The following is a 19,857-nucleotide window of genomic DNA, read 5'->3' as shown; positions in this document are numbered from 1 at the left end:
GGCAAACAGGGTGAAGTGACTTGCTCAGGGTTACACAGCTAGGAAGTGTCTGAGGCCAGATTTGAACTCAGGAAGAAGGGTCTTCCTGACTTGACTCCAGACCCAGCACTCTATCCACTGCCACACCTAGCTGCCCAGAATCCTTACCTTTGCTAATATGAGAAATACAGTTATTATTAATTAATTAATTAAATTAACCTCTTGGGTTAGGGGTGGCACTGCCTGTGATGTGGAAAATCCATGAAAATTTTTTGGCCCTCCCTTTGTACCAGAGAAAAATTCTGAATTACTGTGGTATTAAAATATAAGATATGTTGATATTATATAATACTATACAGATATTTTATGCATTTATGACTTTCTAAACTTTTTCTTTATCATCTGCTGGCCTTCACGTGTTGTCTGTGGCTTCCGAAAAACTCCCCCAAAAATTCCCATTTAATTTCTTGTGCTGACCCACTGTATATCAAAACCATGATGGGGAAAGTTGAGATATGGAAGGGTTAACTGTAGGTGCATTTTCTCTTCTGGACCAGCCTGGACGAGGCATTCATCTTAATTTTTCCCATTTACTTTGTCATCATTTGTGATATTATTTTTTGGTTCTGCTTACTTAGCTTTCTGTATCAGTTTGTTTAAGTCTTCCTGTGCTTCTCTGAATTTTTCATATGAATCATTTCTTATGGTACAGTACTGCTACATGTACCATGTTTTGTTTAGCTATTCCCAGTTGATGGGCATTTACATTATAGTGCTGCTATAAACATTTTGGTGTACACAGGGACCTTTCTTTGTATCGTTTAACTTCTTGGGTTAGGTGCCTAGCAGCAGGATATTGGGGTCAAAGGATATGGACATCTTTGACATTTTCCTAGCATAATACCAAATGGTTCCAGAATGGTTGGATCCTGTCAAGGTTTCTTTGGTATTGTATTCGTGTATCTGGAAGATGAGTTTTCAAAAGAAGTAATCATCTTCCTGCCAAATGGGAGGCATAGAGATCGCAAGCTGGGGCAAGGGTGGGGAACCTGCAGCCTTGAGGCTGAATGTGGCCGTCTAGGCCAAGTGCGGTCCTTGGACTGGTCAGTCCTCGAGGCTGCTAGTTCGCCACCCCCGAGCTAGGGGCTTCGTCTTGGAGAGGCACTAGAATGTCAGAGCTAGATGAGACCTTGACAGTTATGTAGTACAACCCGCAGAGAAAGGAAGTGATTTGCCCAAGGTCACACAGTCAGTATCAAAGCTAGAATTCCCACTTGGGTTTTCTTATTCTTAAGTCCAAGACAAAACATTGCAGAGAAGTTGCCAACCTGCATGGGCAGAGAGGGAGTTTCTCATTTAAGACCATTCTATAGTAGGAGGGAGTTCTTGACCTTTTTTGGTGTCATGGACCCCCTTGGGCAGTCTGGTAACACTCATGGATCCCTTCTTAGAATACTGTTTTCCAATTCATATATAATGAGATCACAAAGGAAACCCAGAAGTGGTGAAAATAAAAGATGTGACTTATTTTTCATCTTCCAAACTCATGTTCCAAACACACTAATGCAGTTCATGGACCCCTTGGACCCTAAGTTAAGAAGCCCAGCCTTAGAAATAACAGATATGAAATAACAGATCCAGCCCATATCAGTTTCCTCTTGTGAGATGGATAAAGAGCTTCAGGGGGAAGGATAATTGTTGGGCTTCCTTCATATGCATGGTGAGGTAGGGTAGTATGAATATGAAAGTGGGCTTTTTTTTTTTCTATAGCATCTACCTAGGTGAATGTTCTTCCCCCATAGCTCAGTTTGCAAAAGTTCCCCTTTTGTCCTTGATTCCAGCAAATTACAGAATTTTAGAGCTAGGCAAGACATCTAACAGTTATCTAATCTAATGCCCTCCTTTGATCAATGTGAAAGGGGAGGCTTAGTGACTTTCTCAGTTTTTGACAGGGCCAGTTCTAATTTGTAGGTCTCCTGACTCCTAAACCAGTGTACTTGGGAACATTACCTTCTTCTATATAGTTGAGATATGATTGGGGGTGGAAGAAAAGTGATATAGAATTGGAAATAACAGTGATAGAATCATGCTGCTTTTAAGGTATCGTTCTTTTTTTTTTTTTTCATCCAGTTCAGCTACTTGGATGGAATTTTCAAGTTATTAAAGAAAAACAAAACATCCAGATGTTAGGATGGGTTCAGAACTGTTCATTCAATAAGCAGCATTAGATTCTTGAAAGGTGTCTGATGCTGTGTGAGATGATGGAGATACACATGCAAAAATAAACAATCATTGCTTTCAAGGAATATTTCTATAGGAGGAGACATGTTGAGTGTGTGAGACCTTGGGCAAGTCACTGTGGGTTGTACTACATGACTGTCAAGGCCTCTTCTAGCTCTGACAGCCTGTGCCTCTCCAAGAGGAAACCCCTAGCTCATGATCTCTATGGCTTCCATTTGGTAGGAAGATGATCACTTCTTTTGAAAACTCATCTTCCAAACACACTAATGCAATATGTGTGTGTGTATGTATGTGTGTGTGGGGTGTATATGTATATATATATGTGTGTGTATAGACACACACACACATATACTGGGTAATTTAAGTGGCAGAGATACTGGCAGTTGGTGGTAGAGTGGGGAGAGGGAGATCAGGAAAGACTATATAGAAGGTGGTAACAGTGCTAAGTTTTGAAGGAAATTAAAGATTTTAAGAGGTAAAGGGCAGGAGGGAAGGACATTCTCTAACACAGGAGCAGTTTATGTAAAGGCGTAGAGATGGAAGCAGATGGAAAAGAGATGTAAGGAGCTGGGAAGCCATTTTGATTGGATTTGAATGTGTGAATGGGAATAATATATAAAAAAGACTGGGAATATAGGTTGGAGCTAGCTTGTGAAGAGGTTTTTGCCAAGCAGAAGAGTTTATTTGATCTTAGCAGTACTAGGGGACCACTAGAGATTATTCAGCAGGACAGTGACGTGGTCAGACCTGTTCTCCAGGAATATTACGGCAACTACTGGGAGGAATCAATTAGGAGACTATGGAAATAGTCCGGGCAAGTGGCAGGGAAGCCCTGAACTGAGAGAGTGGTCATGTGAATGTAGAGAAAGGATGGATGTGAGGGATGTATTGGAGAAAAAACCAACAAAACTTGGGTATGGGGGATGAGGGCAAATAAGGAGAGAGGGATGACTGCAACTTTAAGCCTGGGTGATCAGAAGGATGGTTACATCTTCAACAGATATGGGGGAAAATTGGAAGATGGGTACATTGGAGGGGAACGATAATGAATGAGTTGTATTTTGGACATATATTTGAGATGCCTGTTGGAGTCCAGTTAGAAATGGTCAATATGCCAAAGAAAGAAAGACTAGGGGTGGATATGTGGATCTGGGAGTCATTTAGAAAAGAGCTAATTGAACCAAGTGAGAGAAGATGGAGAGAGAAGAGAAGAAAAAAGGGACCTTAGGGGATACACCCACAATTATGGGAAAAGGAAGAAAGTCGGTCTGGGAAAAATACCAAGCAGTAGTTCTGTTTGGGGTGTTTGAATGGAAATGTCTCGCTCCGTTAAGAATTCTGCCTTTCCACTATTGACATTTTCTACAGCATTAAGAGGAAACATTCTTGAGTCATTGAATTATCTAGATGTTAGGATTGAATTGAACATCAATTTAGTAAGCTTCTCCTGTGTTGAGAGCACTCTGTTAGAAAATACAAAGTTTGGATAACATGGTCCCTCCTTTCAGAGGATTGCTTAGTACAATAGAGAAGGCAGTAGGAAAAATGGAAGGAAGTATTTGGACAGATAAATGCATAATGCACAAAATATGAAAGCAAAGTGCTATAATAAGTTGGGAAATTATTACCTGTGTGAGGGGAGGTTGTTATCAGGGAAGACTTCCTGCGAGAGGAGGTATTTGGATTAGGTTTGAAAAAATGGATATAGGAACAGCTAGGTGGCACAGTGAATAGAGCACTGGCCTTGGAGTCAGGGGGACCTGAGCTCAAATCTAGCCTCAGACACTTAAGACTTACTACCAGTGTGACTTTGGGCAAGTCACTTAACCCCAGTCGTCTCACCAAAAAGCAAAAATAAATAAATAAAATTTTAAAAAAATTTTTTAAAAATGGATATGAATTCAACGAGTTAGGGAGAGAATGTTAGAGATATGGACACCTTTTAAAAGGGGTCTTGACTGATTTTTTTTCCAGCTCCTAGAGCCCTCCTTCCTAAAATTGTCTTGTATTTATTTTGCATGTTCTTTATACAGTTCTACATGGACAGGTTGTTTCTTTGCCTTCTTCCCCTTCACCCCCACAGAATGGAAGCTCCTTGAGGGTAGGCGGCTATTGTTTCACTTTAGTTATTATATCCTTAGTGCTTGGTGTATAATGACCACTTGATAAGTGCTAATTGATAGGGAACAAAGTGAGCACAGGTGAACAGATAGAAAAGTTTGGAATTTGTCCAGTGGAGGACAGGTAGCAGCCCAGTTTGGCTACTGTGTTAATGAGAAAGAGATAAAGATGGATGTTTTGGTTGGGCATGGGGAGAGAGCCTTTGATTTATGACATAAGAGCTGTTTAGATTTAGTCCAACCTTTTCATTGGAACAACAAGGAACTCTGAGGCTCAGAAAATACAAGAACTTGTCCAAGGTGGTACTGCTGCTTAGTGGTAGAGTCTGGGGTTAGAATCCAGGGTGCCTAACTTGTAGTTCAGGGTTCATTTTGTCATATACAACTTTGCACTCAGCACAGTGCCCGGCACACAGTAGGTACTTACTAAACATTTATATTGATTGATTGATTGAAGAAGGTAGCTTTTAAACATTGCTGCCTTTTGTTTTGATGGTAGCAATTTCCAGATGTACTCCACTTGTAATAGAGAAAAACATTGAGTAAAACTAGCTGATAAATCAACTGAGTGGAAGCATAAACTATAGCCTCCTATCACTGTACCAAACAGATGTAGATACTTGAATTCTGTTCCCTGGGGCCAAAATTGATCATTAAAATTATGTTGATTTTGACTTTGCATTAAGTATTCTTTTCATTTCTCACCTGGTTCTGCTCACTGCACTGTGAATCAGGTCATATATGTTTTTTCATGTTTCTCTGAATTCCTCGTTCGTTCCTTGCTTCATTTGGTACATTTTCTTCGACATTTCATATACTCTGCTAATTATTTCCAAATTTATCCTGTACATAACTTGTTTGTACATAGCTTTGTGCATATTGTCTCCTCCACTAGCCTGAAGCTCTGAATGTCTTTGTCTTTCTTTGTATCCCCAGGTTATCCCATGATACCTGACACGTAGTAAGTTCTTAATCAATGTTTATCAACTGAATATATCACAATTTATTTGGTCACCCTGCAACCAGTGGGGACTCACCTTGTTTCTAGTATTTTTTTTTCCTAGAAAAGTACTACTATGAATATTTTGATAGATAGTGAGTTTTTCTTTTAGTCTTTGGCCAAAAGGTAGCTTTTAAGTAGTCATTGGTAAGCTTTACTCGTAGCACTGAGAAGAATTCAGATCATCATGCAAAAGTCACTACATACAGCATATCATCTCTTCCTCTGGACTCTCAGAGGTTCCCAAACTTATTTGGCCTGCTGTCCCATTTAAAAAAAATAGAATTACTCAGCACCCCCTTGGAAATCTACTTTCATTAACCCTTTAACCTTTTTTTATGTCATTTAAAAAATATATGTATTTTTAAACAATACATCTTAAATTTAATAATTTATTGTAAATTTGTGGTTTTTCCTGCATTGAAATTTTCGATGATGCAATATTGCATCATGTAACCGTATTGTATCATAAACAAGTGATTACATGCGAATATTCCTACTGATGCATGCTGGACTTCCAACAATGCGAGACGTGCTTGCCTGCCAACACTTGCTTGTTAAGACCTGTCAGCAGACTTGATCACTGATCAGATATAACTTGCATTTTGCGTGTTTATTTGGAAAATAACATAATCACTACCATTTTTAACTCTGTTATACAACACATGAAACATATACCAATGGTTTTTCAAAATTTCTTCTCTTCTTTCCTTATGCTTCCACTGCCCCCTTATTTTTATTCAGCCCCCCTAGTTGCACCCAAGGCTACTGCCACCCCCCTGAATCATTCCAGGGCCCCCCAGGGGACAGTATGGCTCGCTTTGAGAACCTCTGCTCTAGACCAAGGGTTCCCTACCTTTTCAAGTGTGACAACCCCATTTAACATCAATTTTGGATATTTCCATGTGTTGGGTATATAAGCTACCATAAATTCACTAAAACTTTTAAATGAGTTTATATCTTATTAATCACAACATCTTCATACATTTGTAAAGTGGCAGTCCATAAGCGAGACATTCAGACTACAGAAGATAGGTTTGCCTTTTGATTGACAGATCCCTAGCAAATTCTGTAATCCCTAGGTTGGAAATTGCTGTAGTCTAGACCTTATATGCCTCGGGTTTCGAATGGCATTCGTATATTAGTTTTGGTAGCCAAACTGGCCCTCTCTCTGTTCCTCACACAGGATGTTCTACTCTGTGCCTTTGCCCATGCCTGCCATGTGCTTTCTCCTTATCTGCTCATCACAGGGCCCCTCTCTTCCTTTATGATACAGCTCAAGCACCCTCTTCAGCATGAAGTCTTTCCTGACTCTTCCCTCCCACACTACTTGTATTTAAGGTGACGAAGTTGGATAGAGGGCCAGGCCTGAAGTCAGGAAGATTTATTTTCCTGAGTTCAAATCTGGCCTCAGACACTTACTATCTGTGTGACCCCGGGCAAGTCACTTCACTCTAAACAGAGTGAAGAATGAAGAGCCTTAGTTTCCTCCTCTGTAAAATGAGCTGGAGAAGGAAATAACAAACCACTCCGGTATCTTTGTCAAGAAAGCCCCAAGTGAGGTCACAGAGTCAGACACGACTGAAAAACAATTGAACAACACTGAACACTTTGTACAAGTTTGTATTTATTAATTTTATATTTGTGTGGTATATACTTTTAGATACACTCATTATCTTTCACATTAAAACGTGAACTTACTTCACAGTAGAAATTGTTTGATTCTTTGAACCTATCCACAGTGCCTAGCACCAGAGAGATGCTTAGTTTGTTCATTGATTGAATGATAGATTGACTGGCTTCCCCTGGAGTTGTTACCTGAAAGTTGCCTTTCTACCACTCTTGACCTGATGAAGGCAACCTACTTTTTTTTTTTTTTGCTTTTTTGGTGAGGCGATAGAGATTAAGTGACTTGCCCAGGGTCACACAGCTAGTAAGTGTTAAGTGTCTGAGGCTGGATTTGAACTCGGGTCTTCCTGACTCTAACGCCAGAGCTCTGTTCACTGTGCCAATTAGGTGCCCCCAGTAACCTATTTTTAAAGGTCCATGATTCATCAAATTGAGGTGTGTCTGGAGGGAAGCCTTGGGAGGAGAGGGAGAATTGGGGGGGAGGGAGAGACCAATCTTTGCTCAGACGCAGTATATATAGCATGTAGCCATCCAGCTTGCTGGGCCCTTTGACACTCAGCAGGAGGCTAAAAATAGCCCCCACATGAAAGGCACTCCCAAGAACAAAGCAATTAAAGCCTCCAGTAGTACTTGGGGCAGAAGGGATACAAAAAAAGGAGGGGGGAGTCCTGGAGCTCCTGCTGTTCCTGAATTACCCCGCCATGGATAATGAATTTGAGATCCCACTAATTCTTGCTTCATCTCCCCACATGTTGCTTGCTGGGTGTCCCTGCGGGGGAATGAGGCAGACACCCCCTGAAGTACCAGGCTACACTTCTGAGGAGGGTGATGCAGAGCTGGCCTCCTGGAGGCATCCACAGTGGTCATGCCATCTGCCAGCCAGTGTTGGGCCCCGGGGGCGGGGGGGGGGGGTGGACAGCAAGTTGAGGGCTTTTATTTTTTCTTTCCCATTTGTCTCATGGGATAGAGCATCAGAATTGGCTTAATCAGCATTCTGGATTCTCCTTAATGTAGCTTTACTGGGCAGCCTTTCTTAATTTCTACAGCTTGGGCCCCATGGAACCTCTTATTTGGTCTCTGTTTCAGCCCTTTGAAGCCTTCCTCTGCTGGAATGGAGGGGTCTTTTGTTTTGTTTTGTTTTGTTTTAACTACATTCCTTTCTGCTGAGTCCATGTAACCCAACTCTGGGGTTGACCCTTGGGGGTTTTTGTTTTTTATTTAAAAAAAAAAATTTTTGATGAAGGTGTTCACAGACTAGACGTGTGTGTGTGTGTGTGTGTGTGTGTGTGTGTGTGTGTGTGTGAGTGTGTGTGTGTGATCTTGCCTTCTTTGTAATCCTGGTATAGACCCCAGTACCTACAGGAGAATTTTCTTGCCATCTCCCAGTAATCCATGTAACCTGAGGTCTCCTTTTGTCTTTCTCCTGTCATCATCTGAATGCATGTGACGCTGCCGTCTGGATGGTAATTTAAAGTGTGAAGAAGCCTTACTCAGTCTCAGGGATGTCTGAATCACTATTTTTTTTTTAATAGAGGGGGAGAAAACCTGTTTCTATAGTAACACTAGTCTCTTAATTAGGGATTTTAAGACCAAATGGTGCCAGTTTATTTCTCTCCCCAAGAGAGGTATTTTTCTTTCACCTAAAGGAGGGAGGAAATCAGACAAGAAACCATGGGACTTTACAAATTCTCCAGTTGCTGCTGTTTGGAGCACCCAGATCAAATACTGCTGTTTGTAGACTTGGGGGGGAGGCAGTCTGGGGGTACAGACTGGGTCTCCTGGCAGGATTGTGTCTTAGCATGGATTAAGTACTTAGGCCCGGGGCTCCAGTCCTATGGACAGTCAATCCATGTTAGCCATCGCCAAATACCCAGGGCTCTGCTGTCTATGGAAAATGAGCGCAATTGGTAGGGAAATCCAGATGGTGCTGAAACTAATCTTTAGGTGGGGTGGAGGGGGTGTCCTCCTAGCTCCAATGAGTACTTTTGTAGGGTTGTAGAAACTGCAAGCCCCCACCCCCATTGTGTGTGCCCCAGGAAGGGACGTCCCAAAGGAATGCAGTGGTATCTCAACCCTCAGAGAGCCTGGTCATTTACTTAACGATATACTTTCCAAGTTCTTTATTACTGAAAGATATGGGGACCAAGGGAAATTTGCCTTCTGACCTATATTCCCCACACATAGATTGTTAGGCTAGAAGAGGTCTTAAAGGTTCTCTTGACCAGTGCTCATTTTATAAGTGAAAAAGCTGAGGCCCCCAAGAGGTTTCAACGCCTTGACATACATGGGGTCATACAGCAAGTTAGAAACTTTTCATACCTCTTGAGCCAGAAAGGGGTTCAAGGGCTATTTTGTCCCAAGCACATGTATGAGGAAAAAGGGGCAGATTTGGGCCTGTGATTAGTAAAAAGTAAAAAAAGACAGCATTTAAAAGTTTACAGAATATTTTCCATAACTTTTCTCATTGGATCCTCACAACTACCTGGTGAGATAGGCACTATGGGTGTTATTGTCCCCGTTTTGCAGATGAGGAAACTGAGGCCTAGTGAAATTAAGTAACTTCTCTTTGTTTTCCCAACTCCAAATCCAACACTCCATTCCTATGCTGTGATGCCTTGACTTCCTCATCTGGAAAATGAAAAGGTTGGAGTAGATGATCCAAGGTGGGTTTCAGCTCAGAATCTATAACTATGATTCTGGTTTGTGCTAGAAGTGACCCGAGGTCTCTTCCAGACCTAAATCCTATTTTATCCTAAGTGGCTGAATAGGAATTTGAACCTAGATCTTGACTCCCAAGTCTAAATGTTTTTTTTTTTTTCCTCTTCCCCTTTATCATGTGGTTTCCTAGACTGTCTTGTTTGCTTATCCTTGGGGATTGACCATGCGTAGGGAATAGAGATCAAACATGGTTATAGTGAATCCAAAGGAGGTAGACAAGTTTATTGTGTAGTAAATCCCCAAACAATCCTCCCCAAGCACAAATCTTCAGTGGTTTCCTGTTCCCCCTGAGATAAAAAACACAAGCTTTTCAACCTGGCACGTATAGCTTTATATTTTATTCTTTCTTCCTTCGGGTCCTCCCTTCCCACCGCTACTTCCATTAAAGCAGAGCTCAAGTGCCTCCTCGTTTGGGAACTCTTTTCTGATTTCTTTTTTCTTTCCATCCTTCCCTCACCCCAGTTAATGTCCTTCCCCTTTCTAATTTTACCTTATATTAAATATGCCTGAATCCGTGTTGTACCTCCTAGTAGAATGTTAAGTTTCTCGAGGGCAGGGAATACTTTTCATTTTTGTCTTTGGGTCCCCCAGGACCTAGCAGGGTAATCAGCAATACTGAATCTTCAAATGTGTATTTGTGGAATAAATGAAGGGCCAAATAGTCCATGCTATGGGGTGGTTGTTCTGAATCTGTTTCACCAGTGTTTCTGTGTGGATGGGAACTGCTTCTCCATCCTCTCACACACACCCCATCTGGCAGGATTTACTGAATTGTATGGCATGCACTCTGTTCTGTCTGCCTAGAGTCAGGGAACCCTCATGTCTGGCCCTCAGCCCGATGTACAACTTAAGTTAAACCACGCAGATATCTGTGATCTAGCCCTTGTTCAAAAAGCCTTGCCAAGTAGGCATTCTACTGAAGGAATAGCAATTGTTAGTCAGTTAGTAGATTTTTTTTTTCATACTACCTTACAGAGAGACTGACAAGCTTTCTCTCTAAGTGGACTAGAGAGCAATATCTGTCTTTGCAAGGCTTTATTAGAACTGCCATCCAGTATGAGACCCAAATAAACACCACAGGGCAGGTAGAGGAGAAAATCTAAAAATGAAATTCCTCTTTTTTGCTTTCTCTTTTCTGTCACATTCATAGGAACATAGGTTTAGAGTTACCAGGAAACTAGAGCCCATCAAGCAGCCTTCCCTCCTCCCCCGATCCCCCATTTGTAGATGAGTAAACTGAGGCACAGAGGTCGCTTATGTCGTAGTGACACACAACTGGTAACTGTCTGAAACAGAAATTAACCCACTTTCTCCAGACTCCAAGTTCATTGCCATCTCTGCTTTGGGTGCTTAGCTGACCCAGTAGACTTTCTGGTGTTTTACCCTTAATTTTGACCACCCAGAAGTCTAGTAGCACATTCTTGATCAGATGTCCACAGCCTGCTGGTTATGCTAAGATGGGGGAGGTTCTTGTTATCTAGTTCATGGTGGCCTAGTTCCTGGGCAAACAGTTACATGTTTGGGCAGCATTTGGAATATGTTATGGTACCTGATGAGCCAAACTCTTCATTCTCCATTCCCTAAACTTTTTTTCTAAAAGTTCTCAGGAATAGCAAGATCTTTGGTATAGATGATTCTTATTAGTTTAACTTTGTATGTATGCTCATGCATGAGGGATGTTCATGGCTTTTTGTTTTTTCTTTTTAAAAATTCATTCATTGGTTCTGTCAGGCCTCACCACTTTCCCCACCCCCCACACCCCCACCCCACCCCCAAACAAGGGAGCCAGTTTCTGACTCGGTACATTCCTTGGGTCATACCAATTAGGAGTTGGCGGTTCCACCAGAAACAAAGGCTCCCAGATGTGAACAAGCCCCTTTTGGTTTTTCTGCCTCAACCAGCAAAGATGAAACTTGATCTGGGATTTGGTGGAAGGGGAGGGGAAAAAAAGAGAGAGAGAGAAGAGTATATATGAGGTTAAGCAATTTAGTAAAGCCATGCCGAGAACCCCTGGAAAGCAGTGTGTGTCTGTATTTGTTTGGCTTGGCCAGAACCGACTTATCCTAGGTGGGAATTTCTCATTAAACTTCCTTGACTCTGAGCCTTTCACACTGCTAATTTGGGCTCTTGGCTGTATTAAAAGTTTTGGAAGGGTATAGGTTTAGATTAGGAAAGAGGCCCAAGTTTTGCAAAAGCCTCCCAGTGAGAGCCTCAAATCTCCTAGGATAGCAAAACCTGCTGGCAGCTGCAGGGAGTTAGACAACAATCCCCACGTCTGTGACTGATTGAGAATGACTTCACTGCAGAGCAGCTCTCCCCCCAACCACCCTGCACTTCCCTGCAGCGTTCCCAGCAAGGCAGGGAGGCGTTATTGGCTGGCACCATTCACAGTGTCTTAGCTGTTTGTCTTCTCTTGGCTTTTTCACAAATAAACAAAGGCCCTTGGTCAAAGGGTAGACCGAGACCAGTTTCCAGGGTCTTGGAGGCCAAATAGCCAAAATTCACCTCTGCTCCCTGAGGAACAGGTAGTAAATTAGAGGTTAGCCCTGGGAAGGGAGTTTTTGGACTCTGGAGAAAACAGATCAGCCATCAAATTCCTGAGCAAGTGGTGAAGGGAGAAGGATCTTACTGAAAGTGTTTGAATGTAGCAAACAGTTATTTGTTTAAGTACCTTTGTGGCATAATGGGCAGAGTGAGTGCTGGGAGATGTGAGTTCACATCCACCTCATGTGCTCACTTGTCACAAGTCACTTAACCGCTGTTTGCCTCAGTTTCCTCAGCTGTAAAATAGGCATAATAGCAGCACATACTTTGCAGGGTCGTTTTGAGGATCAAATGGCATGATATTTGTAAAGTGCTTAGCACAGTGCCTGGCACCTAGTAGGTGCTATATAAATACTTATTCCTTTCTTACCTACTGTATACCAGGCACTGGTTTAGTATCTCTTGGGGGAGATAGGGAAGGGGAAAGATGGTGCCCTCAGGATAGCACAGCACCTGGGTGCTGCTTAAATGCAGTTAGATAATTCCACCGAGGCCACTGATTAATGCTTCTAGTATAACAGCTGCAAAGCAGTTTGTTCAGTCATTCCAGTTGCGTCCTGATCTTTGTGACCCCATTTGGGGTTTTCTTGGCAAAGATACTGGAATGGTTTGTCATTACTTTCCCTGGCTCACTTTACAGATGAGGAAACTGAGTCAGATAGGGTTAAGTGACTTGCCCAGGGTCACACATCTAGCTAGTAAGTGTTTGGGGCCATATTTGAACTCTGGAAAATGCTCTTCCTGACTTTTCAGGCCTGGCACTCTGTGCACTATAGTGCCACCTAGCTGCCCGAAGCAGAAGAGGGAGTTATTTCTCACCTAGCACTGCTGCTCCTTGAGCTAACAGAAGATGTTTCTGTGAGTGTGTGTGAGAGAGAGAGCTTTTGTCGGTGATGGTTTGTTCAGACCTTTGGGGATAGCATTGATAATGGTTGCTCTGCACTGGATAGTTACAATGACCAGTCTTGGCCCCAAGCAGAGATGGGGAAGTTCTCCCCGGGAGCTATGGGTGCCAGATGTTGGCTTTGCTCAACTCTTTGTCTTTATTCCACAGGAGGGTTCCTTTGGAGAGGAGGGAGGGTAGAGATGTCTGTCTGGAAATAATTGATAGAAGAATAGAAAGCATCAAAACAATTTATAAAAAAAATTCATACAATACTGCTAGACTTAGTTACTTTTGTTGAACTTTTCGTAAAAAATTATTTATTTCTAGTTTTCAGCATTTGATTTTATAAGATTTTGATTTCCAGATCTCCCCCTCCCCTTCATACCTCTCTCCCCAAGATGTCATGCAGTCTGATATAGGCTATACATGTATAATCATATAAAATGTATTTCCACATTAGTCGTGTTGTGAAAGAAGAGTCAGAACAAAAGGGAAAAACTGAGAAACAAAAAACAACAAAAAAAGAGCAAATAGTATGCTTCTTCTATCTGCGTTCAGTCTCCACAGTCCTTTTTCTGGATGTGGATAGTATTTTTCATCATGAGTCTTTTGCAATTATCTTAGGTCATTGCATTGCTGAGAAGAGCTAAGTCTATCAAAGTTAGTCATCACGTAATGTTGCTGTTACTGTGTCCAGTGTTCTGCTGGTTCTGCTCACTTCACTCAGCATCAGTTCAGAACTTTTTTTCCCCTAACTTTTATGTGAGACGCTTTCCTGGGGAGAGAGAATTCAGAAAAGAAGGTAGTGCGAAAATAAAACATGTAAAACAATTTTTTTTTAAGTTGATACAAACAATTGTTAAAATTTCCTAAACTGGGGCAGCTAGGTGGCGCAGTGGATAGAGCACAGACCCTGGAGTCAGGAGGACCTGAGTTCAAATCCGGCCTCGGAGCAGACACTTGACACTTAACTAGCTGTGTGACCCTGGGCAAGTCACTTAACCCCAATGCCTTGCAAAAAAAAAAATTCCTAAACTTTATAATGGACTATTTTAAGATTTTTATAATTGTTATTAAATACGTATCTTGTGAAGGAAAAAAATGGTGATGCAAGATCATTTGAGAGAAGCAAGCTTATTTGGGAAATAGAGCAGCAATGCATGATGTGAAGTTGATTGCCTTTCATAGAAAAATGGGATCCAACAGCCTCATCCTGGTTTTTGCCTCAATGCAATCCAGGTATGCTATGTCAATGGCTTTCTCCTGATTATAACCTAGTAACCCTGTCAAAAAAGGAAAATAGAGTCTGGTATGACCTATTTTGGAAGAAGTCACGCTGGTTCAATGAGCAATGCTTCCCGTTCTAAATTGTTACAGTGATCTTAATGCTTTAACTTTTTGAAAACTAGACCTCCAATAAAGCTCATCAGCAGTGATCTGAAGATTCAGTCCTCTTCCTTTAAAAAACAAAACAAAACAAACTCAGCACCTCTCCCATTTCTCAGAATTTTTTTTTTTAGGTCACAACCATCATCACATTCCTGATTTCTTGGTACCTCTAGAAAGCAGTTTGCAGTTATTTGAAATGATTGGGAGCAGCAAGACGTTCTCTTACCATTTCCTCCCTTTTCTTGGGTTTCAGTTTCCTGCTAACCATTTTTGTAGGGCTCTTTAAAATGACAGCTTTTTCCCTTCTCACTGGGATCCATGCCAGTCCTGAGAGTGCTCAGCTTGGCATAGTAAAAGTGTAGAAGTCTGCCTTTTGTCCATAATCATTGACCCATCCTTTCCTCTTTTCTTTGACCTCCTTGCTCAAATGTTGTTTATCCTTTTTATTGTCAACAGTGTTCATTGCCAACCTTGGTTCATTCATTCTGAGCTTTTGTGTTGATGGTGGACGGACGTTTATGTAACATCCCAGGCTTACCGAGCACTTGACATAGATTCACATTTGATCCTCACAGTGGCCCTGTGAGGTAGAGGTTATTGGCAATCTTCTTTACTAAGAAGGGTTGGAGTGAGGGAGGATACAAACCCAGATTTTCTCCTGACTCCAAGCCTAGTGTTTTTTCCTGCACATGCTGCCTTTCCAGCTCCAGGAATGATGATGATATTGTAACATCTGAAGTAACAGAGTAAGTGTTTTTGTTGTTGTTGAGATCCCATTTGGAGTTTTCTTGGCGAAGACACTGGAGTGGTTTGCCTTTTCCTTCTCCAGCTCATTTTACAGATGAAGAAACTGAGGCAAATGGAGTGAAGTGACTTGCTCTGGGTCACACAGCTAGTAAGAGTCTCAGGCCACATTTGAACTCAGGTCTTCCTGACTCCAAGCCAGGTACTGTATCCATTGTACCACCTCACTGCCCAAGGTCACACAGCTACTAAGTATCTGAGGCCAGGATTTGAACTCAGAAAGATGAGTGTTCCTGACTCCTGACCCAGTGCTCTATGCACTGCACCACCTGGCTGTCCATTCTTACAGTACTGTGTGTTTGTTTGTTTGTTTGTTTTTAAGAAAATTATTATTCGTCAGTTACTTGCCCTTCAGTACCTGTTAGGGTTTTGTTTATTAATCTTAGTTAATGAATGAGTTTCCTGTGTATTCATCTCTCTCTCTCTCTCTCTCTCTCTCTCTCTCTCTCTCTCTCTCTCTCCCTCCCCCTCCACCTCCCTTCCTCCCCTCTCATCTGATTTGGTTCTCCTTCCCTCCCATGGGGTTCACCATCTTGGTGCTGGACTTAGTGCAGACATCTGATTGACTTAGCCTGCTGGGGTTTAGAACTCCTTGGCTTAGGTGATCCACTAGTTTCAACCTTCCAGAAGGGAGGGATTACAACGTACCTAACTATTCCCTAATTCCAACTCCACCATTGGGGCAGCTAGGTGGTGCAGTGGTTAGGCAGGCTGTAGCCTGGAGTCAAGAAGACCTGAGTTAAAATCCAGCCTCAGACATTTACTAGCTCTGTGACCCTGGGCAGGTCACTTAACCCTGATTGCCTCAGTTTCCTCATCTCTAAAATGAGCTATCGAAGGAAATGGCAAACCACTCCAGTGTCTTTGCCAAGAAAACCCCCAATGGGGTCACGAAGAGTCAGACAGGACTAAACAACAACAGCCACGCTCAATAACTTAGATCTCTTTTTCCCCTTATTGAGGTACCTTATGTATCAGTTCTCTAGAGGGATAGAATCCTTCTATCTTTTCTCTTGCAACTTTGAAATCTGTTCTCCTAAAATCACAAGAGGATCATGCTATGACCAGATCTCCATATGTGCCAGGCAGGTAACAGCCACTTTCTTTGAAGGGTCAAATCAACTCTTCTTAAGCAGCCAGGCAGAATCTGGTTAAAAATAAAAAGTGCCCTTGTTGCTTTCTTTACCTGTTGTGCTAAATTATTAAAGCTATCATGGCTGTATAAGAGTTGTATAAACTATGATAATTATATAAGCTGTTACATATATATATATATAAGCTGTAATGGCTATGCAAGAATTAAATGAACTATTATACATGTTACAATGGCTATATAATAGTTATGTAAGCTATAAGCTATTACATTATGTGTGATATAAGCTGTAATAGCTATATATGCATTATATATAAAATCTATGTAAGATTAAATATGCATTACATTTTATATACACTATAATAGTCTATGTGATAGATATACAAGCTATTATATATGTAAGCTGTGATGGCTCTGCAACAATTATATGAACTATTATACATGTTATAATGGCTATATAATAGTAACATAAGCTATTACATGATGTGTGGTAAAAGCTATAATAGCTATATATGCATTATATATAAAATCTATAAGATATTAAAAACACATTGCAATTAATATATGCTATAATAGTCTATGTGATAGTTTTACAAGTTATTATATGTATAAGCTATAATGGAGTCATATAAAATATATACATTATATATAATAGCTAGATAAAGGTTATATACATTATATATACATACATTATTTGTGCTCTAAAAGCTTTATTAGTCATATATATGAAAGCTATAATAGCTATGTAATAGTTTTAAGCTGCACTAAAACTTTTGAAACACAAATCTCTCCAAGATTATTTAAAAAAAAAAACCAAATCCAACTCCCGTTGACTTTCACATCAAATAGCTTGATAAGGTAGTTCTCAGATTGGAGTGGAAGTGAGGGGAGAGGGGCGTAGTATGAGCAGATGGCACTTCTGGCCCTTTGACCTTTCACCCATACTTTGCCTGGAGGTCATCCATCAGTCATTGGGAAAGCGCTGGGGTCTGAGAGCTACGAGTCTCTGGAGGAGCTTGTGGTGCAAGCTGGGAGCTGACAACACTGTTGTGCTGGGATCTTAGTTAACCACTCTTACACCAAGCTTACATGTGGGGGTCACTTCTCAGCCTGGTGTTCCCCTTAGAATGGGCTACTTTCTAAGAAGGGGAGTCAGTGGTGTGGGGGCTACTTTGGTGAGGAAGGGGTGAAGGAAGCAGGTGAGAAGCTGCTAGTATGGGAATTTGTTTTACTCAGCTATGCAGATGTGCTGTTTTTCTTTTTCTAACTGGGGGAGGAGGAGAAGGGATAGGGAAAGCCAAGAAGAAGAAAAGAGGGTTGTTGAAGCATTTTTAAATGCATGGAAAAGAGCACAAGGAAGGAGAGAAAATCAGAAGAGTTCTGAAAATTACATGTTGCATTTATTATATATTTTGAAAGAAAAGCAAGCTATATGTAATAAAGGTTTACAGTTTCACATACAATCTTCTTTATTTTTCTAATCTAAATTGTTTAGGCTACTAAAATGTCCATCTGATTTGGTGTTTAACTTCAGAATGAAAAAAAGTATTTTTTAAGAGACTAGGTGAGGGAAGTGACCTAGTTTGGAGAGTTTCTAACCATATGTAGCCTCACATCCCTGTGACAGATACATTATTAGAATTTATAGGACCAGTGTTGTTCCTGCTGATAGAGAACGTTTCTTTTTATTTTTTAAATTTGTTTTTAGTTTTCAACATTCACTTTTATAAGATTTTGAGTTCCAAATGTTTCTTCCCCCTCCCCCCCAAGATGGCACATGATCCCACACAGGCTATACTTGTACAGTCATATTAAACGTATTTCCATGTTGTGTCATGTTGTGAAAGAAGATCAGAAACAAAGGGAAGAATCATGAGAAACAGGAAAAAGCAACAACGAAAAGAGAAAATAGTATGCTTCGATCTGCGTTCAGACTCCATAGTTCTTTCTCTGGATGTGGATAGCATTTTCCAGCATGAGTCATTTGGAATTGTCTTAGATCATTGCATTGCTGAAAAGAGCTAAGTCTGTCAGAGTTAACAGTGTTTCTGTTACTGTGTACAATGTTCTCCTGGTTCTGCTCACTTCACTCAGCATCAGTTCATGTAAGTTTTTCCAGGTTTTTCTGAAGTCCGCCTGCTCATCATTTCTTATAGAAATAGTAGTCTATTATATATACCACAACTTGTTCAGCCATTCCCCAATGGATGGGCATCCCCTCAATTTCCAATCCTTGGCCACCACAAAAAGAGGTGCTATAAATATCTTTGTACATGTGGGTCCTATTAGAATGTGTCTTGTGATAGAGTAGGAGCCACCATTTTTCTCTGTCTTAGTAAATCCTGCCGTCTACGTCTCTACATCCTCTTGGGGATGCTGCTATGGGCCGACTTGGGTTCAGATAGATAAGGGAAATTTTATTGGCCCAAGAGGATCTTACCTATCTTTACTCCCTATGCAGGAATGGACCTCTCTGCCAATCAGGATGAAGAGAGTGACCAAGAAACTTTCCAACTAGAGATCAATAGGGACACTAAGAAGTGTGCCTTCCGGACCCACACTGGCAAGTACTGGACCCTAACATCGAATGGTGGAATACAGTCTACTGCTTCAACCAAGTGAGTACCGGGGCTATGGGGGAGGCTTATTTTTGTTATTTTTTGAGACTGGTTCTTCCTCTCTCTCCCAGTGCAGCAGCCACTCCCAAACTTGACCCCCATCACTGGTAGGCATGGATATTTTAACCTGGTCCGTTTCTGAGCTGACTGGTTTGCTGCTCCGTGGGTGCCTGATGGCCTCCCCTTGTAGGGGCTCACCATATTGTTGCCAGACTTCGTACAGACGTGCAGGTGGTTTTAGCTCTTCTGCAGCTCTTAAGTCCTAAATTCATATTTGTAAGTACTGTCGCCTCAACCTCCCCAGGAACATATGCCACCATGTGCACAGTCTTGGGGAAGCTTTCTAATGTGGTTTAGAAAACCTGGGCATTCTAACAAGTGAGTGGGCCGCTGGCTAAGAGTAACTGTGCTTCTGATACAGAAGGAGGAAAAGCTGTGTCAGTTGCCCAACTGGAGGGCTTTTTCTAGCCATCTTTCTTCATTGGCTTTTATTATCAATGTTGATCCCCCCTTTTTCCTTTTTTTTCTTTTTTTAGTTTGTTTTAGGCAATTCGGGTTAAGTGACTTGCCCAGGGTCACACAGCTAGGAAGTGTCAAGTGTTTGGTCTGAGGTCGGATTTGAACTCAGGTCCTCCTGACTTCAGGGCCGGTGTTCTATCTGCTGTGCCACCTAGCTGCCCCATTGCTGATCCCTTCTTGCTGCCACTGACCACCAGCATGGATCCAGGCTAGGGCTTAAACTACATCCATGTACTTGGAGTGGAGACTTACTGGAATTGAAAACTCAGAAGGAGTCTTTTGTTTTTTCTTCTTTCATAGTAATCTGTGTTTTGAAG

The 19,857-nt window shown here is 41.5% G+C and overlaps 1 protein-coding gene across 1 annotated transcript in view; it reads left to right on the top strand.

The window, feature by feature from the left end:
- FSCN1 (fascin actin-bundling protein 1) overlaps nt 1–19,857 on the top strand; it is a 42,062-nt gene that overhangs the window by 10,776 nt on the left and 11,429 nt on the right. The window contains exon 2 of the mRNA XM_027874842.1: nt 18,865–19,021. Coding sequence (XP_027730643.1) covers nt 18,865–19,021 — 157 coding nt within the window. The remainder of the gene's footprint in view (nt 1–18,864; nt 19,022–19,857) is intronic.

The sequence above is a fragment of the Vombatus ursinus genome, unplaced genomic scaffold (assembly GCF_900497805.2).
Source record: "Vombatus ursinus unplaced genomic scaffold, bare-nosed wombat genome assembly UNPS02014807.1, whole genome shotgun sequence".
In the NCBI taxonomy this organism is placed as follows: domain Eukaryota; kingdom Metazoa; phylum Chordata; class Mammalia; order Diprotodontia; family Vombatidae; genus Vombatus; species Vombatus ursinus.
This window is presented reverse-complemented; position numbering and strand designations above follow the sequence as displayed.